We start from the raw sequence: 21,190 nt of genomic DNA, 5'->3' as shown, positions 1-21,190 counted from the left end.
ATAGAGTCGTAACCTGCCTTTGCCATCAACTTATATGCCTTTGGATCGAACCCATCTTTTGTCCATTTTTCTGGAAGGACTATTTTCACTTCTTCTTTCTCAGTCTTTTTTACTTCTCCTTTATCCATCTTTGTAAGTGATGTGCTGAAGTTTTCCTTCAAAATTTGACATCTTCGATAGTTAGATTTTTGGAGCATTCTGCAAATAGCGATTCACCTTTCTTGCATCGAGAAAGAGGAACATAACATAAGACAGGAGGTTTTGAGACCTTTTCTTGTGGGCTTGTTGTCTTTTCGTTCTTTGACACCTCATACTTGATTTGAGTGGTCGGTTCATCATTCTCTCGAATATTGAAAGCATTTACTTCACTTGACTTCTTTGTTGTGATCATTTGTTGTCCAGGCTTATAAGTGCCTTTGGCCACAAGAACTTTGGTTGATATAACTTCACTGATATTATTGATTTTTATATAAAACTTTGCATCAACAAAATGAGACTCAACCTCTGAGAATGTGTTGGTGTTGGCGTCAACCTTTCTAATTCTCTATTGATAGAATTTTAAAACACTGATGGAGTGTGGAGATTATACTCCATTCTCATGAATCCATAGACGCCCCAACAACAACCTGTAGTGGTTTTGAATCGATCGAAATATAGTGCTTGCTTGTAAATCCCATATGGTGATTTCTAGATGAATTGTGCCTATCGCTCGTTGTGCTCCTTCATTAAATCCTTGAATCACCAGTTTACTACTTGATAACTCCTCTACTGATATACCCAACTGATTCATGGTTGACTTTGGCATAATATTGATGGTTGAACCATTATCAATGAGGATTCAACTAAGTTTTTTTTTCCTTCGGACATATCCTGACACAAATAAGGGTTTATTATGAAGCTTTAACCCAAGTAAGAAATATTCATCAGTGAATGATATTGATATACAACATGAAGCACGTCTATTTATTTATAATGCATAAGCAGTTGGAAATCCATCATTTTTTAATATTTTAACAAGCGTATTTTTGGCTCCTGCAAGAGTGACAACAAATCATTTATGTTGAAAGAAGGTAGTTCTTCCAGCATGGTCATTGCTTCAGCAGAATTTGAAGGGGTGTCGTCATCTTCAGTCGTACTGACAATGTGACATGAAACAACTTCAACTAGAAAGCTCTTTGGAAAGAAGTCCTTCAAGGTTATTGATTTTTGAGGTCGATGAAGCTCCTCTCTTTCTTCGATGTTGATCGAAGTCTTCTCGTATTATTCCTTGTTTTTCTTCTTTGAGACCTACTCTTCCTTTTATAGTATCGATACGAATGAGATTCCTTCTAAACAAATTTTTGTTTATGCTTCTTTTGACGAGTTACTAACGTCCATCTTTCATATGCATCTTTTACTTGCTCCTTTTTTTTTCTTGGGAGTCAACTTTTTGGAGGTCGGTTTTCTGTGATGCCTCCGGTGAAGAATATACAATAATAGGCTCAAGAGATCTAAATTGGATTAAACTCCCTATTGCAGATAGTCGAATATCAGGATTAATCATTACTTCAGCGTGATTTGTTTGTGCCACATCGTCGAGGTCCAATCCAATCTTTTTCTCCTGAGCTAACTTCAGAATTAGCTCATTCAACACAAAATACTTTTCTACTGGATGACTAATAACTTTATGATATTTGTAGTAATTGGGATCATTAACTCTCCCCATTTCTGTAAGTCGTTTACATTCAAGATGTTTAACGAGTTGTTTCTTCAATAGTTGCTCTAACATATTAGGCAAATCAGAGTCTGGAAAAGGGTAAACTTTTTCTTATCTCTTTTTTAATGTTGGGCTTCTTTTCTCACCCCCATCTTGACATTTTTCAAATTTTTTCTCCTTAGATATCAACTTTAAAGGGGTCATGTTGACGACCATAGCTTCTTTAGTAGCACTCTTCGACCTTCTAGATGCTCTTCATTTCTTTCTTTTCTTTCTTTACTTCTGGAACCAGTAAATCATTGCTTCCTCTAGTAGCTCCATATCATGAGCTTGGGTTGTTAGCTCTTCAAATGTTTAGGGTTTATCCTTGTTGGATATACATAAGTCCCAAGTTCATTCTTTGAGTGCACATTTCCACTGTTGACAGTTCAATTAATTTATCTTTGCAATCAAGGCTTAATGTTCTCTAGGGATTGATGTAGTCAATGTTCGGCTCACCTTTTCATTGTTTGGTGGCGGTAAGCTTTATCATGCTAACAATACGCTTAGTGCTGTAGAAGCGGTTGAAGAATTCTCTTTCAAACTACTCTTAACTGTCAATAGTTTCAGGTTCAAGGTCAATGTACCAGTTGAAGGCATTTCCCTTCAGAGTTCGAACAAAATGTTTAACCAGCAAATCTCCCGGTGTACCAGCATTTTTACATGTTTCGATGAAATGAGCAACGTGTTGCTTTGAATTGCCCTTCCCATCAAACTATTGGAACTTGGGTGGCTGACATCTATTTGACATTCTTAAGTTGTCAATCCTCTTTGTATATAGCTTGGAATACGATAGGGAAGTCTGAGTAGGCCCACCATATTGAGCCTTGATGAAGTTTTTAATCATCTTTTGCAATTGCTAAACTGATAATGAAACAATTGAAGTCAAATCTTGTGGTTGACTTTCTTATATAACAATCTTCCCTTTGTCATTATTCTTGACTACGAGTATATGACTTGACTCAACAGCATCACGACTCTTGATGTAATTCTTGCGAGATGAAATTCCCATAATCCATTTCTTCGAATGCCTTCATTAGCATGTTAACTTTCTTTTCGAGTTCGGCCATTATTTCTTCACTCGTTCCCACATTTGCCATCATGACTGACATTATATTTGAGTATGATGTCTCCTCACTTGATTGTTCATAATGTGGAGTATGCTTATTAAGTGCAGGACTTTCTCTAATGACAATTCCGCCTTTGGATTACTTTGAGATCTGTTATATATTCCTCGCAATCTCAAAGGGTGGCAGCTCTTCAGATTGTTGAATACCCTTGGAGCGACTACAAGTAATTGGTCTACTGTAGACATCGCTTGAGGTTTTGGGAGCATTATCTTTGGATGCCATGACTTCTTTAGGTAAATCTTGTTGTAGATAAAGAGATGAAAGATAAAGACGGTCCCATTAGACGTGTCAATCCGTTCACATGATCCAAAGAAATTAAATTCGTGAAATTTGTATTGATTTCAGTATAGTAGATACAATCTTTAATATTTGATCCCTTGATGCTTTCTCTCGAACGTAGGATAAAGTCTAAAAATTCTAATTATCCAGTCTTTAGGAAGTTGTAAATTTAAGATCAATTTGAATTTCGACCTTCTATAATTCAAGAAAGTTTTAGTCTACCAATTCTTCAATCTTTAGAAGGTGGTAACCTTGAGATCAACTAAAACTTCAAAGTCTTAAGAGCTTCAAAGGTTTAGTCTTGATCTCTAGAGTTTTAACACTTTGTTGTAAATTCTTCCCACCTCCAAATGAAAGTGCAAGGACTTTATTTATAAAAAATTTCCATAGGCTTTAGGTGGGCTTGGGCCCATTTTCTTTAGGCTATTGGGCTTGGGCCCAATTCCCCTTTGGGTTTGGGCTAAAGTCTGGGCTTGGGCCCAATATTTTCTTCGACCCAAAATTTTCCATTGCGGGGTTGAATGGGGTTGGATTTTGGACCCAAGAGACTTCAGTTACTTGGTCCAATCCAATTTATGACTTAAAACCCAATAGAACACCGATCAAATTCATTAATCGTGGTCTAGGTATCATCGTTGTTGAAGTTGATAAGCCGTCGTTGTGATCAAATGGCCGAATGGAAGAAGACACGTGGCATTTTAATAAGCCATTTATTTGTCTTTATACTTTTTAAATTAGGGACACAATAATTCATAAATGGCCCTAAATTTAATCAAATTAACTTTGTTGTGATAGGGTGGCATTTTTTGTTTGGTTGAAATTTCTTCTCCAACAATCTCTATATTTAACAAATTGATATCATACTCTAATGGTTTATTATAGTTTAATAGTCAACATTATGTGATTTTTTTAATACAATAGTGAGTGGAGGTTCAAACCACAGACAAATTGGTCGCTAACACATTTGTATGCTAGTTGAACTATGCTCGTTTTGACGATATTATATGATTTGAAATTATATCGACGCATCTAAAATTATATTTATATGAATTTGTACTTAGTTACATAAAATTCAAGATCCTGGTTAAGAATATGGGCAAACCTTTTGGTTTCTAAAATTTATTATAATTTTTTATTCACATAATTTGATTAACCAATTAAATTCAAACTTGTGGTTTATCCAACAATAGATCTTATAATTTGAGTAGAAAAGAAAAAAAAAAGTGTGATTTTCTAAAGTTATTGCTTCCACTTAAAATACACGTGAAAGTATATTTTTTTTATATATATATATAATTACTCAAAAAGATTTGTTTATATATATACTAGGTATAACTTTATTTGTTTCCCTACCGATCTGCTATTAATCACTTTTATCTAGGTTCAACTTGATAATCTTTTTTTTTTTTTTTGAAGTTCACATTACTAACAAATTTGATTTAATATGGTTTTTTTAAACAAATTTGTTCCTAATTGAATATTTTTATCTATTAATTTAAATATTTGATATTAAAAGAACAAATATACTAATAATATTTACATTTATAATAATAAAATAAAAATATAATCAATGTTATTAGAAATAAAAACATATTTCTAATATATTTATAACTACTATTTAACTTTTTTTTCCTTAAAAAAATAGAACTATTCTTGTATTAAAGAGAAAATTGTTCTAATCTGAATTTGAATTGCACACGATGATTAAAAAAATTAAAATAAATAGAAAACGTAGGAATGTTCTCCTTGATCTGCCCTCTTTCTCCTTCCACTAGTAAGGAAGGACGGTAGTAAATAAAATAAATAAACATAGAAGACTAATGCACTAAAAAGATGGAGGAAATATCTAAATCGCAAAAAGAAGAATGGATCGTTAACAATATAAAAATATACAAATAAAGAGTTAGGAAAAAATTGGAAGAACGTCGCGGAGGTGAAAAAGAAAATAAATCATTATGAAATATGAAAATGAGAAATATATATGTATATAAAAGAAAAGATACCTTAGAAATTGTTGGTATAATTCAGTCCACACAAATTTTGAAAATAAAAATGAATAGTATTTAATGCCGATGATGTGATATTTTCTTAAAAGTTATATTGCACTTAACTTAATATAATATAGTGAGATTATTTAAGAATTTAATGTGAATTAGACAAAATTAGAGATAAAATTAATATTTAAAATGAAATGTGAATATGTGTGTGTTTTTATATTACCCTTCTAACAAAATATATATATATATATAGTGAAAATTGTATTTAACGATTTAAATATGAAAAGTTTCCCATAACCCTTTTAGATTTAGAATAATTAAAAGATACCTGCAATGCACGCGAAAATTCATCATTTTAATTGAAATTAATTTTAAAAAACGTATAAAATCGAAGTTTTCTTGTTACGTAAATTAATTTAGAATAATTTTGAAATGTGTTGTATGTAGTTTTAAAATTTTAAAATGTAATATTTAAATTTTGAATAATTATATTTTCGATTGAGTTTAAATAGTAAATATTTGACATGAAATTAAAAAGTAATAAAAGAGATTAAAAAAAACTAAATTATTAAAAGAAACCACGTGGATATGATTAAAATTTCAATTCAAAGGATACAATTGAATTTGATAAAATAGTGATATAATATGATGGTTTATTACCTCAAATAAAATTCTTTGGTATTCTTCGAGAGGAAAAATAAATAAGTGTTTTAATAAATTTGATTTTCTGATTATATGAGAATATCAAACTTTGTAAATAATATCTTAAGCACACCTCTCCCTATCAAATTGTGATGTTTTACACCTACTATTTGGATTGTGTTCTTACGTGAATAGATGAGTTGATTCGATTTGTAATCAAATCCTTTCAAACAGTCGTGTCCTGTTAGCAAAACATTGCAATTATTCAATGTCTCTCTTTAAACGAACACCTCAACTTGAAGAGTTGCATCCTATCAACAATGATTGAAGGGTAAATTTTTAATTTGTTATAATTAGAAGGATAAAAGATGAAACAAATATTCTTCGATCCTCGATAACACCCCTAAATTTTAAAAGTATTGAAAAATGTATTAAAAATATCTTAAGAACACACATAAATGATTAAGATTGAAATATGTGTATAATGGAAGTAAAATGAAAAGTTGTAAATTAAAACTGTGATAAATAAGTGGCACAATAAGATAGTTTATTATTCCATGGGTAAAATTTTAGTGTTCTTATAAGAGACTGATTCCAAGAGGGGAAAAAAAGAATGAATGAAACAAGTATTTAATAGATAGAACTTTCATTACAGGAGAATTTCATTATAAACAAAATTTTAGAGATATCTCTTTACCATTGGAGCGTAGCTCAACATTCAATAATTATATAAAAGGTAGAAAAACATGCCTTCGTGTATTATATCCCTCAACTAAATCAATGGTTTTATTGTGAGAAGAGTGATTGATACCCATGGACATTTTTAATAGGTACTATGTATTCATCGATCAAGTCTCTACAAATTTCACATCATTTCATGTGAACTTTTCAAAGGACCAAAAGTGCATAGTCCACATACGATCTTAGTTTTTTTTCCTTTGAGACTTTGTCATGCATAAAAAAATAGCAATACTAAAGAACAAAACGTTCGATCTTGATTAACTTGAATGAAAAACAATAAGAGAATAAACAAACATTATACTCCACAATTTAAGATTTCTTTACTTAATGCACTAAAAAACAACAAATTAAAATTTAGATAAATAAATAATATTGCAAGATAAGTCTTTACCTGATGAGTTATTATATGAAAAAACTGGTTTATGAAAAAGAAAACAAAGAACGAAAAGAATATTTAATCAAATGAACTTTAATTATAGAATAATTTAGTAAAGAACATTTTAGGCACATCCTTACTGATAGATGGTGATGTTGCACATCTACCATATGAATCACATCCATATATGAATGAATTTGTCGATTTAATGTATATCCACCTCTATCTGAACAGTCGTGTCTCACAGCATAATTTGTAACTATTCAATGAAGGGCAAAATAGAAATTTATTATAATTGTAAGGGCAAAAGAAGAAACTAAAGATTCTCCACCATAACCCTTTATATATATATATAGTATAGATTACATGCTATACACATATAATTTTAATGGTTATGTATTGTTTTATTTCTTTAAAGAAAAAAAGACGCATTCCCCATCATTTAAATGTTAAATGCTCGTTAATACAAATAAACGGGCCAGGCCCACTATAAATAACGAAATGGGCCGTCAGCCCGTAAACAATAGGGTTTTATACCCAAAAAGAAAAAGAAAACCCTCCTAGGGTTTTTTATATAAAGTATTTCTTTCTCTTCTCTTCCGCCATTCTCTTTGGGTTTCCTCTTCGCTCGCGGCTTCAAATCTACAATGGTGAGACTTTCTTCTTGCTTATTATCTGTTTCGACCTATTTGCTCGTCTGCAGTTGTAGATTTCAGGTTATGCATGTTGGGTTTACTTATTTTCAGTTGTACTGAGGTTGATAGCGTTTTTCCCCCCTTACTGGCTCCCGTTTTTGGTCACTCGACTCCTAGGTTTAGTTTTTGACCATCCCATTTCACAAAACTGCTTTGTGACTCTGTTATCACAAATCGGAGCTAATGTCTTTTTTTCTTCTTCTTGTTTTTGGGGTTACTGATTCTATAACTTTGAATTCAAAGTCATACATGATGATCTATAGCCGTTTGTGATATGTTTCAATGTTGACGAGCTGTTTATTGTAGGCTTTTGCCAAAGCTCAGAAAACAAAGGCCTACTTCAAGCGTTATCAAGTGAAGTTCAAGAGAAGAAGAGGTGATTTTTTCTCCATTTAAAAACATATAAATGTTTTGATTTCTTTCAAGCTTTTTGATTGTTGAATCTTTTTATGCACAGAGGGCAAGACTGATTATCGGGCCAGAATCCGTCTTATCAATCAAGACAAGAACAAATACAATACTCCCAAGTATCGCTTTGTTGTTCGAACTGTATCCTTCGAAAGATCTGAATGTGTATATTGTCTAGACATTTACTAATTTATTTCATGTGTAGCCTGGATAATGAAAATGCAAAATCCCTTATTTGTCGAGTTTATATATATATGTATGTATGTATGTATGTATTTATTATTCCAGTTATACATCTAATTTAATGAATCATGGGAAATATATCCTTGACATCATTTAATAGTCGAACAAAGATATTACAGCCCAAATTATTTCCGCTAGCATTGCTGGTGACTTGGTCCTTGCTTCAGCTTATTCTCATGAGCTTCCCCATTATGGGCTTGAAGTTGGTCTCACCAACTATGCTGCAGGTGTGTGTCATTATTACTGTACTTGTAATATCACCGTTAACCCATCTAACATCATGTACAATTCTTTTGTAACTGTTCAGCATACTGCACTGGTCTTCTCTTGGCTCGACGGGTCTTGAAAATGCTTGAGATGGATGCTGAATACGAGGGCAATGTGGAGGTATTTTGGATCGCAATGGTTTCCTCTAACCCTATATCTATCATATTTATAGTTTTCTGAAGGCTATGACCTCACATGCATAGGCGACTGGTGAAGATTACTCAGTTGAGCCAGCAGACACCAGAAGGCCATTCCGCGCTCTCCTCGATGTCGGTCTTATCAGAACTACAACTGGGAATCGTGTTTTTGGTGCCCTGAAGGTACTTAACTGCATATTCAGTTTATAGTTCAGTTAGATAATATCATTACCATCATATATAGCTTATGTTGTGTTTTTATCAATATTTTCTTAAAAGGTCAAACACTTCTCAAGGAGAACTGGTTCTAGTTGTTATTTAATTAATTGTGTCTGGTCTAGTTGCCTTGGAACTAATATATATATATATATATATTATATATATATATATATATATATTTCTTTTGTAATTGCAAGTCATCGGTTTTAGAACCGTTTCATGGTTCTATGACTTTTTAGTTAATGGGAGTTCTTTGTCTGGGTTAAATTTGAATTGGTAATATAAAGGAATTGGATTACCATCTTGTTTCTTTAGTTGATTGTTTTGTCGTTTGAATCTGGTGCTTGTGAAGGATTGCAAATGAATCTCAATTTTGTAAAATGCAGGGAGCTTTGGATGGTGGATTGGACATTCCTCATAGTGACAAGAGGTTTGCTGGTTATACCAAGGATGGTAAGCAGCTTGATGCTGAAGTTCATCGGAAGTATATTTTTGGTGGACATGTAGCTGCCTACATGCGTGTAAGCCTAATCCGTGTGTTTGATTTACAATTTGGATCTTATTTCATTTGTCAGAAAAAGCTGATCAACAAATTTGCATTTCTGTATGCTTAACTTCCAGACCTTGATGGAAGATGAACCAGAGAAATATCAATCTCACTTCAGCCAATACATCAAGAAGGGCATCGAGGCCGATGACATTGAGGGCTTATACAAGAAAGTTCATGCTGCCATTCGTGCAGACCCATCAGCAAAGAAATCTGACAAGCCACAACCCAAGACACACAAGAGGTAGAAACTGATCTCTAGTTTTTGATGATTGATAGAATTTTTTTTTTTGTTGTGTTGGGCATTGTTTAGATAACATTTTCTTGTGTTTATTATTGAATGGTGATAGGTACAACTTGAAGAAGCTGACATACGATGAAAGAAAAGCCCAATTGGTTGAGCGTTTGAATGCCCTTAACTCTGCAGCAGATGCTGACGACGACGACGAGGATGACGAGTGAAAAGATGAGAATTATGAAACGACTTGAGTTGGTGTCTTCATCCAAGGATTTTATTGCAGTTCTGTTATTTATTATTTTAAGCTTCTTTTGTTGGTCTAGAACTTTTCACTTCTTTGGAGTGTTCAGTTAGCTAATTATGTCTTTTGCTCATCTCGACTTTATCACTTTTTGAGACCCAGTCATAATCTCTTCTAATGCAATCAAGTTTTGACTCAACCTCATTCGTTCACTATTAAAAATGGAATGGCAATTTATATTAATGTTGAATCTCTTACGGAATTAGATTGTGACGTTCCTGTTTCCTTTCTCTCATTGATGAGTTCTTTTTTGAGATAAAAGGGTCAATTCAGTGATTACTGTTATTTCCTTTTAAGTACAAAATGTAGTGATTACGGTCTCTGTTAGATTCAATTACAAATTCTGAGTTTTAGCCATATGATTTATAATTACAATTTGGACATTCGATGGAATTCATAAATAATCACAAATAATCATAATCTAGTCTTGTGGTTTGGTAGTTGTAGGGGACAATTTATTTAGTTTTATCAAATTATAGAACTAAATTTGTAACTTTTCAAAGTATAAATTCAACTAACTTGAAACATGTAATTATAATTAGAGCATAATCAACGGTTTGTTACTGAACTTATGGATCATACTTTTGAAGTTCCTTTTTCCACGCCAAAAATGGAAGAGAAAATTGGGGCCCACAACTACATTGCCTTATCTACTACTGACCAATAGATATCAATAACCATACTCTTCAGAAGTCCCAAGCGATATCCTCTTTGACAGTCTGTTTAAACATTAGAAATGATTCGCACAAGAGACTCGGAACATTGAAAATTCTAATATCATAAACTCCCTCATATGGTAATGTGAGATTGAAAAACAATGGCACATTCACTATCTTCTATATCGGCCACAGCCAATGTCACAGCCGCCCTCTCACGCTCTACCCGAATCAGCGGCATGCAATGCTCTAATCAAAGGCTTCCAAATCTGCAAACTCGCAGTAATGCTTGTAATAGAACTCCATGTAGCCATCTCATCTCTCGCAGGTACAATTCCAGAGCAACAAGTATTTTGGATTGACTAGAGAAAAATATATTTTTCAAAAGTCATTTTTATTTAAACTCTGTTCGGAAAGTGTTTAAAAGACTATTATGAATAGTTGCTAAAGACGTCAATTTGTTCAAATTCCTCTGAAATTATCAGCCACATCTAACAAATGTGGCGTGGTTCAAAATTGCAGAAATGCTTTCTTGATCCTGACAGGGGCAATACTAGGACTGAATGTGGTTGACCGGAGTGCGGAGGCGGCTGCGAGAAGGCCACCACCACCTCCACCACAAGAGAAGAAGGACCCAAATCTGAGTGGGGTTCAGGCAAAAGTGTTAGCTAGTAAAAAGAGGAAGGAAGCCCTGAAAGAAGCTACGGCCAAGCTAAGAGCGAAAGGGAAGCCAGTTGACCAACCCCCACCTGAATAATTTCTCTGAAACCATAAACTTTTTGATGTTTTTAATCCTTCTGAATAAAGAGTGCATATTATATTAACAACTCCGATATTCGTTTGTGAAGTAAGATGTGATTAAGGCTATGTTGCCACTCTATTGATTGTATTGTACTCTATTTTATGAGTTTCAAGGGCCTAATGTGATTAGAGTTATTATAAATTTTGTTTTTTTTTGGAGCCTTGATGGAATTGATTTCTGAATTCTACCATGAAAATCAGATTGCTGAAATGATGAATAATTACCATTGTCAATATGGAGGTCATTCTTTTTCGGCTATCACTACGAAAACGTCTCCTTTAGACCATTTCCGTTGCTCATTTTTGGCTGGAGGGTTGATAACAGCTTTTTCAGCATTTGCCAAACGGTAACCAATCACAATCTCTCTTCGTTGTCGAGCTCGTAAAAGTACTTCATAGAAACTCAGTTCCTCCCCTTCACGAAGGTATAGATCAGCTTGCCTTATATGCAATTCATTACCCTGAGAATAACAGAAAAGCGGCAGGTTATGAGTATGCCAGAGTAGTAGAGGGATTACCAAAAAAGAAAGAAAAAGAATTAAAAAACAAACTAAAACTACATGTTAGAACGGATATAATGGGAATATAAATGTTCAGTGCCTATGGATGAATGGGTTGTATGCGGTATTGAAGAGTTTTCTCAATGAAGGTTAGGAACACAAGTAATCACGTTTTTCCTTATGATGATATGCATCTCGCTTCTGATTGAAAAGAAAAGGTACCTCTTCTGCAAAGAGCTCCTCCAAAACATCATTTATCTGTCGATCCTCAGCCACCATAGCTAAGGCCATACTGACAAGTTCATTGGACAAGACATAATCACTGATTTTTGACATTGAAAGCAGATTTTTAGTTCTTGGATCCAGAATTTCACTTATAATAACCGACTTATCAGAAGCTTGCTGCATTTCTCCAATCCAGGAGCCTTGCGAGAAACTTCCCCTGTGTGCTATAGTCTTAGCATCCCTGACCGGCATACGCTTAGCCTGCAAAAACCACAAGTCTGATTGAGCAAATGACGATGAAACCCTCGACATATAACAGCAAAAGGAACTGTAAGACTCCAAAAGCAAGATTTTATGGCCAATGGCCCAAATAATATATACATATATGTATGTATGTATGTATGTAAAGTGTTGGCACCCTGTCTAACTCAACTTCTTCAAGGGCCAGATGGCATCCCTTCCATTTCTTGTATGGGGTCGAAAATCAAGTGGCACCAAGAAAGTGAGAAGTTTTTTCTTTGTTCAATGTCCAAAATAATTTGGACAGGAGGGTATATTCTCATCTTCTCAATGGCTCCACGGTGCAGCCTTTTGTAGGAATGATGCGAAGACTCAAGACCCATTATTCCTCAGACTTCACGCTCTATGATTGGTGGTGGCTACTGAAAATTTTTTGAACACGAGGTTCCCTCGTATAAATTTTCATGAAGCATCCCTTTCATGAGCAGTGCTAGGATTTATGTCAATGCAAAATTCTACTTTTTGCACCTTTGTATGAAAGAAACTAAACTTTGAAAGGGTATGTACAGATGGAGTGTTAACACTTTTATTTTCATGTTTCTGGATGGAATTCTTTGGAAAAAGAGTTCATCAATCAGTGTCTTTTTGTTTATTAATTCAATTGAAGCCCTTACTCATCCAACAACAAAGAAATTACGTGTTTCTTCAGGATTGGTATAAAAATGACCCCGAAAGATGGAATGAATGGGAAGCAATCAAATAATATGATTCTAAAAAGTTTCTTAAGGAAAAAAAGTAATATGTCTACGAGGGAAAAAAAACCATGAAGACAGAAGGATTGACTCCCATGGACATAACTAGAGCAGTTAATGTCATACAAGAAACTAAAAGCCTTTTTGGTTTGCAATCCGAATTTGGTTTTATGTTTTTTGATTTATAGAATTTAGGAAATATATGATTGATAGACAACCCAAATTTTGTTTCTAAAAATTGTTTTTGGATTCTATGATCCAAATAGTATAAAATTTAAAAACAACATTTTATGTTTTCTTTGTATCCAAAATTTGAATTTTAAGATTTAAAATGCAACATTATATTAAATAAAGATAAAAACATTTAGAAATATAGTATGTCATGTTATAAACCCAATTTATTTTTTTAAATTAAAATATGTATTATTTAATGTATTATAAATTAAATTAGGTTAAATTCCAAGTTTGGTCCCTATGGTTTGGATAAAGTTAGTCATTTTAAAATTTAGAATTTTGCTCCTATTGTTTGATATAACTTCATATATAATCCCTATGTTTTATTAAATCCCATAGGGAGTAAATTCTAATTATAAACCATAGACCTAAATTTTAACTTACTCCAAGCCATAGGGACTAAAACTTCGAATTTTCCTATAAATTATATAATATTACAAAACAATAATTATACAATTTTTTTAACATAAAACATGTTCATAAATAAATTAATAATAAATTATTGTCAACTAATATTTAGTGAGTAACTACAATTAGTTTACAATTGTTTAAATTAGAAGCCCATTTCTAAATTCGGTTACCAAACATATATTTGAAAACATGATATATAACTGTTTTAATTTACTTCTTTGTTTTCAGATTTTCCACCAAACAGACCTTAATATATATGAACATCCAATTTAAGAGAAGTACCTGGATATCACGTATTAACAACAAGGTTGCTAGGGATCTTGAATCAGCCTGAATAGCTGAATCCTCTACAGATTCATCGGCAAGAATCAAAATCTGTACAGATTGTGATTATGTCACGACAGGATAAAATACAACGAAAAGAGAAATTTACTAGTAACGGTAACAAAGTAGTTTTCTACTCATACTTCTGCTCCAGGGTGAGAAAATAAATCATGCTACTCACTGAATCAAATGACTCCAAGGGAAGGCTTTCCAAATGACGCCGAATTACAGCATTTCCCTCACGGTCAACCAAGGATATATTCTCTAATCGGCTGATATCAAGACCACCATCAACAAGTTTCTTTTCCCTCTCATTCTCAGGAACATCATTGAACATCCAAAGCTCTGAACCCGGTGCTAAAAATGCATCCAATACCTATAGTTGTAGAAACCAATGAGGGCAATAGAGCGCTCACTCCCATAAATCAAGCAGCATGCATGAATTTGTAAAAGAAGAAAGAACAAATAAGAAATCTACGCTCAGTAGTTAAAATTTGTATATGAAAAATGGGACAAATGCAGCAAAATGACTATGATCATGCTGTAAACGCTAGGACCTGCACCCAAGAAGCACAGGGAGCATGTTCTCAGATCTTAATAACATTACCATAATCATATCCTCCATATCTCGCCGCCAACCACACAACAGGATTCTTTCAGCAGATTTTGGAACAAGAAATTTTTTGGGAAGACTTCCCCTCCAGACCTGCAGCATTCAACGCCAAGAAGAAATAATTAGGGCTTTAATACAAAGTACTCACCACAATCATATCGTCAATGTCTCTCCTCCATCCACAAAGTAGAATCTTCTGTGGCTTTCTTGTTGGTCTTGCAATATGAATGAATGAAGCTTCTCTTACCTGAATGATCAAATTAATTGCAATATTGTAAGTTTTAATTGTAGGGTGTTTCCTCACTTATACCCATTATAGGCATCATCCAAAGAGAGCTATCAGGGCATTCCCCCCCCTCTAAATAAGAACTTTGTCACTCTTTCTTCAATCCACGAAATAGAATCTTCCGAGGCTTTCATGCTGGTTTTGCCAAGATGCACAAAGGAACAATACTTCTCTCTCTCACTCTCAAGATTTTCTCTCTCACTCTCAAGATTTCCCTTTGTCAGCATAGTTTATTAGACAAATAAATTCAGAAAAATTTCCATTGGAAAGGAAAGGCAAGCAATACAGTAAACAGAACGTGAATGCCCTTAGTATGGAAATAAAAATGTTCCTGCAGGGAAATGAAAGCACCGTAGGTAAAGCAGCTGGAGTGTAAGTATCATCATCCTCTGCTATAACAAGAACTTCATCACCTTCTTCCAGGATATACGAGTCTTCAGGATTCAGTACAATTTTTCCACCTCGTGATGCAACCTTGATTCCACAAGGAATCGCATCAGGAAAGCTGATCAATATGTCCTCAAAATGCATACCATCCAATTGTGGCCATCTTTTGATGTAGAATTCACAGTTTTCAAAACCAAGGATATCTTCCCAAATCTACAACCATATGAAAAGAAATACATGCTTTGCTCATAAAAGATGCAAAAAGGAATTATTATATGAAACAATAAGGTAGAGCATGCACGTTGAGAAGCATGGAGACAATATTTTATTTTATCTTTAAAAAATAAAACAAGCTGATTTAACTCAATAAAAACCTGAGCAAGTCCGGGCTGGCGAGCACATTGAATCATTAGGCGACCAATCACATCATGAGCCACAACAGTTTCAACAAGCTCTCCACCAACAAGTTTAACAAGAACCTCATTATCAAGATCACTAAGTTCCACCACTATGTGCCCTCCCAGCCCTTCTTTAACTCCAGTTAGGCTTAAAACAGTTCTCAATGCACGGGCATCACTCTGCAAATTACATATATCAAATACAGATCAAGCATCACAACTCAATGATACCAATCCACTTACTTGATCAGCATTTCCATCCTCAGCAATGACAATAATTGCACGGGCCTTTGACACAGAAACCTGTATATATGGTGTTAGCAAAACTTCTAACGAAAATAATGATATGCACAATTGGAAATCTATGGTATTCATGGATCAGAAAGACATTGTATGGGTCTGCCAAAAGGGTGAATCAACAGAAAGTGAGTGCAACACTTGTTGAGAGGACCCTTCTTGCAGCACTGCTATCACAATGAAAAGATGCACTTGATTAGCAGCCTAAAGAGGCTTCTTTAAGCTGCTGTATTTTTAACAATTCACAAATCTCACAAAATTTAAGAAATATAAAGTAACAATTAGTCACGGGTAGAAATACAATCAAATACATAAAGTTAGGACAGAAATCAATTTATTAGCCTCGGAAATAGTTCATTTGATGACTCTAACTTCATGTTAATAAATGAAATATTTCAGTTTAGTTGAGCAAGTAGAGGGGCTACAACTAGTTTGAGTTAGTTATTTCCGAAGGTGAAAACTTCTTGACAGATGGAAGAAAATATCAGCACCACATAGAAGTACCTTCTTCAAGTCTGCCAGAATTAAGGGGCTTCCACTTCTGCATATAACAGAGGTACCCTTAAAATCAAACTCCATTTTAGCAATTTCAAGTTCCATTTCTTCTTTGTCTCGTTCAGCCATCACCACAACAGTTCCTCCTCCCAAGCTCTCATTGGCTATAGAAATCTGATTCAGAAGTGACCCCTAGATCCACATAATTGCATTGCACACAGAAACAGGAGAAGAAGATCAATTACAATGAGCTAATAACTACTTTAAGGACCAGATTTTGCATCAGGTAATTATTATAAAGGCATAAACCATGCAGATTGTTTCCACAATGTTTAGTAAATGACAACGTAAGATGAGCAGAAATTAGACTTTTACCAGTTTGTCGCTCCATCCAAGGATCAAAGTGTGATTTTTTTCAACAACCTCGCTTCTTCCTTTTCTAAGTGAGTCAAACTTTTCAGATATTGAATCGGATACAAGGCCAAGCATCATAGCAAATATTAACATCCCACCAAAGCTAACGGAAACTGATACTAGCCTCGGACCAATACCTTCAGAGTTGGCGTGGTTTCCAGAATCAGCCACATATGTCCAAGATAACCAAAGACAATCGACTAAGCTATCATCCGTCACTCCAAACAGTGCTAAACCTCCAATCATAATCAGTAGTAGAGTTGCTATCAACAATGCCAGTGGCTTAGCATATGGATGAATAGAGAAAAAAACATCCACCTTATACGCAAGCTGCTTATTGAGTGAAACTTCTTCCAAATTATGATCCAATGATCTTGATTTAGAGATATAGTCAATATACTTGAGGATAATGATAGGGGCAAACAACAGTGTAAGGGATGCGATTAAGGCTAAAGTTTTTAATCTTTTATCTGTAACAACATCAGCAAGATCGTCTGGTGAACGTACATCATCTTCACTTCCAGAGTCAAACAAATTGCAAGCTCGTAATTTGATGTTAAGATTAGAAATCCGGGTCTGCAGGTGGAAAGCAACTTACATTGAGGGAGTGAGCAGCACAAGGAGTAGGAAAGCTCGTTGAATTCATAAAAATAACGACAAAAAGAGGTAATGGCATGAGAATCAAACGTCCACCGAAATCATAATTGGAAAATTAAGTACCTCTAAGTCGTTGACTTGCTTCTGTAAAGATAAGTTTACATGCACCATTTTTGCAAAAATCACGACAAAAATCTACATAAATACAAGCATGTCAACTACAAATCGTTAACAACTCAAGATACGTTGAGAGAGAGAGAGAGAACAAACCGATAATGCAATAGCCAAGAAATGCCATCGAACTTTCAGCGTACTGTCAATCGGCCTAGATAAACGAGAGTTATCAGAGACTTTCTTCGCCGAGCTCGAGAAGTCCGGCAGCTCCAACTTCCGTTTTGAAGAAAATTCCACTTCAGAACGTTTAAGCGACAGGTCGCTGCGGCGATCAAAATCAAACCTCCTTCGAGTACGAGCAAACTTGACATCATTACTGATCGTTGAACACGAATGCGAATCAGAAATACAGGATGAAGTCTTCCGATACCTCTGATAATCGGTATAACGCCGTGATATCCGAGAAGTTTCAGAAAATCGACGGATGTAGTTGTGAGATTTGGCGGGGTAAGATTGCACGAAGGATTGTGGAGGGAAGAACCAGTCCCTGCTCGAGGAAGGAGATGATTCAGAGTCAAGGGACATCGCGGTAATTACATAAAATGATCAGGGTATTTTAGAAATAAAAGCGAGAGCTTCTTTTCGTAGTTGGTCATGGCCACCGATTAAATTATACATTTCCACGATTTCGATATTGACGTGATATGTGAATTCATATTTTCGTTATATTTTTAAAAATATATAAGAAACATAATAACTAAATAATAAAATATCACTTATGAATATATAATATAAATAATATATATGTTAACTTATCTAAAAGTATAAAATGTTTATTTATTTATTTATTTTTATAATTTTTCTGAAATATCTATTGAAATCAAAATTTTATTGATATTTCTATCGAAATTTTCGTAAAATTAAGATTTCGATATTTTAGTCGACATCGATATTTTAAACATTGTATACACCTTTGTTTCATAGAAAAATAATTTTTGGTTTAACTTATATTTAATCTGTGAATTTTAAAATGGTGTGCTTTTAGCTTTTAAGTTTTAAATTTGATTTCAATTTATATACCTTTAAGTTTCAAAATGTTACAATTTTAGCTTGAGATTTGAGTTTTGTTTCAATTTAGTCCATAAATTTCACGAATTACACTCTTAGTTTTTCATTAAATATTTATTTTTAATCTTTCTTAGTGTTTATTAATTTATTTTAAAAATTAAAAATTAATTAATTAAGTTGCACTATTTTTATCACTATAAATTGATTTTAAATTTTCATTTTGTAATTATTTTAAATTAATTAATATTTAGTGAAAAATTGAGTTTAACCGTGTAAATCTTAAAATCTATAATTAAATTGAAATAAAACTCAAATCTTAGAGATAAAATTGTAGAATTTTAAAATTTAGGAAATATGTAATAGGTGGTGTTTTTATTATAGATAAATAAATATATATCATTTTTAAAAACTAATTGCATATATAGAATATTTGGAAAGATACGTTTACTTTTTTTTTTAATTCCTAAAATAACCTTCTTGTCCCAACGTCGTCTTCATCGTTTTTTATTTGTTTTTTCATGTCATATTTTTCCGCGGCTTCTTCATCAATTCCAACTCTTCATTCTCCCGCTTCTTCTTCATCTGTCTTCTTTTTGGTCAAGCTAATGTGCGTTTTCCAGGTATGTCTTCTTTATTGTTTATTGCGCGATTATGAGATTAGTAGTCATGAACTCCTATCACTGATATTAGTCTACCGATGATAGATACATATCATAGTCTATCGATGATATTAGTCTATCACTGATAGATATTGTTTTCCATTTATTCTACTAGTCTATCAATGTTATGAGTTTATGATTAAGCTTGCAGTAGTGGTGTTTCATAGTGGACGGTGAGATGATAAACATAATTACTTGAATTACAAGACTAAAGGCGTATTGGTCGATGAGGTTATGTGTTTTGAGAGTTTTATAAGTTTGATATTAAAGGAAATTCAATTGGATGTATCTATTTCTTCAATACAATTATCGATCTTATTGGATTTTGGTATCATTAACATTCAAATTGTGGTTGAAATTTTATATTTTAAATTTGTCTCGTGAAGTTACTTCACGAGACGAATTTCATGAGAAATGAACTTAACTTCATGTTATTTCTATCTTTTGTCTCGTGAAATGAACCCAATGAACTCAACTTCACGTCATTTTTGTCTTTTCAAGTAATGTCACTGTGCTTTCTATCACTGGTATTAGTCTATCATTGACATTGATCTATCATTGATCACCCATTATATAATAACAAGAGTTTAGTCCTTAGAACTTTAAAATAGAAAGCATAAAGGACATAATTTAATAAAATGAACTACATATGAAGTTACTGTGATTAATTTCAAGCAATGTCATTGTGATTTCTATCACCAATATTGGTCTATCATTGACATTGATCTATCACTGATCACCCATTACATAATAACAAGAGTTTAGTTCTTAAAAATTTAAAATATAAAGCATAAAGGGATATAATTTGCACTAATTCAACCAATGATCCAACAATATTCTATATAAATTATTCAAAAAAAATAAATAATATTCTCTATATATATATATGACAAAATGAACTACATATGATGTCTATCATGGATCGTTTCTATCACTGATACTACTATTGTGTCAGTGATGGAATATCGTTGGGTTAGGATTTTGAAGAAGATTGATAGCTCTAAAAAAGAGCTATTATTATTAGTTTAACTTAAGCTCGTTAATGGATTTTATGTGTTTATTGTCTTATTTTGTAGGTATCATGCCCTAAGGAGGTAGAACCAAGAAATTGGAGTGAAATGGGACTAATTTGAAGCATTTGGAGATGATTTGAGCAGCCAGGCTTCAAAATAGTGAAAATTACGAAATTGCCACTTATAGGGTTGCAATGCTAGCCTGACGCTTGCCCTGACGCTCTAAGGCATAATGTGTAGCATTGCAGTGCTCCGAAGTTGCACAACGCCAGCGTTGCAATGCTCTTCTTAGAGTTGCAACGCTCTTCCCAGCGTTGCGACGCTACGATTTTTTTCTAAAAATACCTCCATTCGTCTTTAGGTCAAAATATGCTGAATTTAGGAGGTCAATTTGATGGAGGCCAAAGTAAAACTTCATCCTTCTTCCTTTTCCTTCAATTTTCAGTATCTTTAGGTTAGTTTTGCTTTTGTTTTTGAGTTGTAATCGATGGATTGGATGATCGTTCTTGATTTGTTTATGAATTGAGAGGTAATTTCTATCTAATTTATTTTGAGCAAGAGCCCTATGTTTAATTTTTCGAACCTTTTCTAATTAATTTAACTGAACTCTTGTGAATTCTTTGGATGGATTCGTTTTAATATTAATAGAGTTTCGACTATTTTTTCTGACAAATTAATTTATTGAAATTCTTATCTGCAAAATCGTCATAGCCTATGTATTATTGATTGATTTAGTTGCACGTATTAGGAA

At 33.4% G+C, this 21,190-nt stretch overlaps 3 protein-coding genes and 1 long non-coding RNA gene across 7 annotated transcripts; 3 read left to right on the top strand and 1 right to left on the bottom strand.

Moving 5' to 3' along the window:
• Window positions 1–7,430: 7,430 nt before the first annotated feature.
• LOC120070099 (large ribosomal subunit protein uL18) lies at window positions 7,431–10,094 on the top strand. The gene is made up of 9 exons (XM_039021953.2): window positions 7,431–7,550; window positions 7,902–7,971; window positions 8,053–8,144; window positions 8,347–8,473; window positions 8,554–8,633; window positions 8,717–8,833; window positions 9,256–9,390; window positions 9,491–9,660; window positions 9,767–10,094. Exons 1-9 carry the CDS (start codon window positions 7,548–7,550, stop codon window positions 9,876–9,878), a joined length of 906 nt encoding a protein of 301 aa, XP_038877881.1. The 5' UTR covers window positions 7,431–7,547; the 3' UTR covers window positions 9,879–10,094.
• Window positions 10,095–10,493: 399 nt separating this feature from the next.
• On the bottom strand, window positions 10,494–18,413 carry LOC120070097 (ion channel CASTOR-like). Of its 4 annotated transcripts, none has more exons than XM_090315953.1 (13): window positions 17,856–18,384; window positions 17,709–17,780; window positions 16,950–17,564; window positions 16,584–16,766; window positions 16,026–16,085; window positions 15,759–15,962; window positions 15,349–15,597; window positions 14,860–14,958; window positions 14,280–14,474; window positions 14,057–14,149; window positions 12,135–12,398; window positions 11,638–11,873; window positions 10,494–10,973 (listed from the first exon to the last, which is right to left on the bottom strand). In XM_090315953.1, the coding sequence occupies exons 1-12, from the start codon at window positions 18,282–18,284 to the stop codon at window positions 11,655–11,657; spliced, it is 2,682 nt and encodes an 893-aa protein (XP_090172079.1). In that variant the 5' UTR covers window positions 18,285–18,384; the 3' UTR covers window positions 10,494–10,973; window positions 11,638–11,654. The 4 variants fall into 4 exon arrangements, with proteins under 4 accessions (XP_090172079.1, XP_038877878.1, XP_038877879.1 ...); XM_039021950.2 differs by lacking the exon at window positions 14,860–14,958 and adding an exon at window positions 14,706–14,804; XM_039021951.2 differs by lacking the exon at window positions 10,494–10,973 and having other exon boundaries at window positions 11,584–11,873; window positions 17,856–18,413.
• On the top strand, window positions 10,773–11,554 carry LOC120070100 (uncharacterized). Its single transcript, XM_039021954.2, has 2 exons — window positions 10,773–10,939; window positions 11,134–11,554. The coding sequence occupies exons 1-2, from the start codon at window positions 10,773–10,775 to the stop codon at window positions 11,366–11,368; spliced, it is 402 nt and encodes a 133-aa protein (XP_038877882.1). The 3' UTR covers window positions 11,369–11,554.
• Window positions 18,414–19,268: 855 nt separating the features above from the next.
• Window positions 19,269–20,983, top strand: LOC150035313 (uncharacterized). Its single transcript, XR_016530969.1, has 2 exons — window positions 19,269–19,387; window positions 20,503–20,983. It is a non-coding gene; the product is annotated as an uncharacterized LOC150035313 (long non-coding RNA).
• The last annotated feature ends 207 nt before the right edge of the window (window positions 20,984–21,190 follow it).

The sequence above is a fragment of the Benincasa hispida genome, chromosome 7 (genome assembly GCF_027475165.1).
Source record: "Benincasa hispida cultivar pf3 chromosome 7, pf3_genome.v1.1, whole genome shotgun sequence".
Lineage (NCBI taxonomy): Eukaryota > Viridiplantae > Streptophyta > Magnoliopsida > Cucurbitales > Cucurbitaceae > Benincasa > Benincasa hispida.
This window is presented reverse-complemented; position numbering and strand designations above follow the sequence as displayed.

Coding starts and splice junctions, on each gene's coding strand:
- LOC120070099 (XM_039021953.2), top strand. Junction 8,145..8,346: donor ATCGCTTTGTTGTTCGAACT/GTATCCTTCGAA, acceptor ATCATTTAATAG/TCGAACAAAGATATTACAGC. Junction 8,474..8,553: donor TCTCACCAACTATGCTGCAG/GTGTGTGTCATT, acceptor GTAACTGTTCAG/CATACTGCACTGGTCTTCTC.
- LOC120070100 (XM_039021954.2), top strand. CDS start 10,773: ATGGCACATTCACTATCTTCTATATCGGCCACAGCCAATGTCACAGCC. Junction 10,940..11,133: donor AGCCATCTCATCTCTCGCAG/GTACAATTCCAG, acceptor TCAAAATTGCAG/AAATGCTTTCTTGATCCTGA.
- LOC120070097 (XM_039021951.2), bottom strand. CDS start 18,284: ATGTCCCTTGACTCTGAATCATCTCCTTCCTCGAGCAGGGACTGGTTC. Junction 16,767..16,949: donor TTGGATGGAGCGACAAACTG/GTAAAAGTCTAA, acceptor ATGTGGATCTAG/GGGTCACTTCTGAATCAGAT. Junction 15,598..15,758: donor GCCAGCCCGGACTTGCTCAG/GTTTTTATTGAG, acceptor ATATGGTTGTAG/ATTTGGGAAGATATCCTTGG.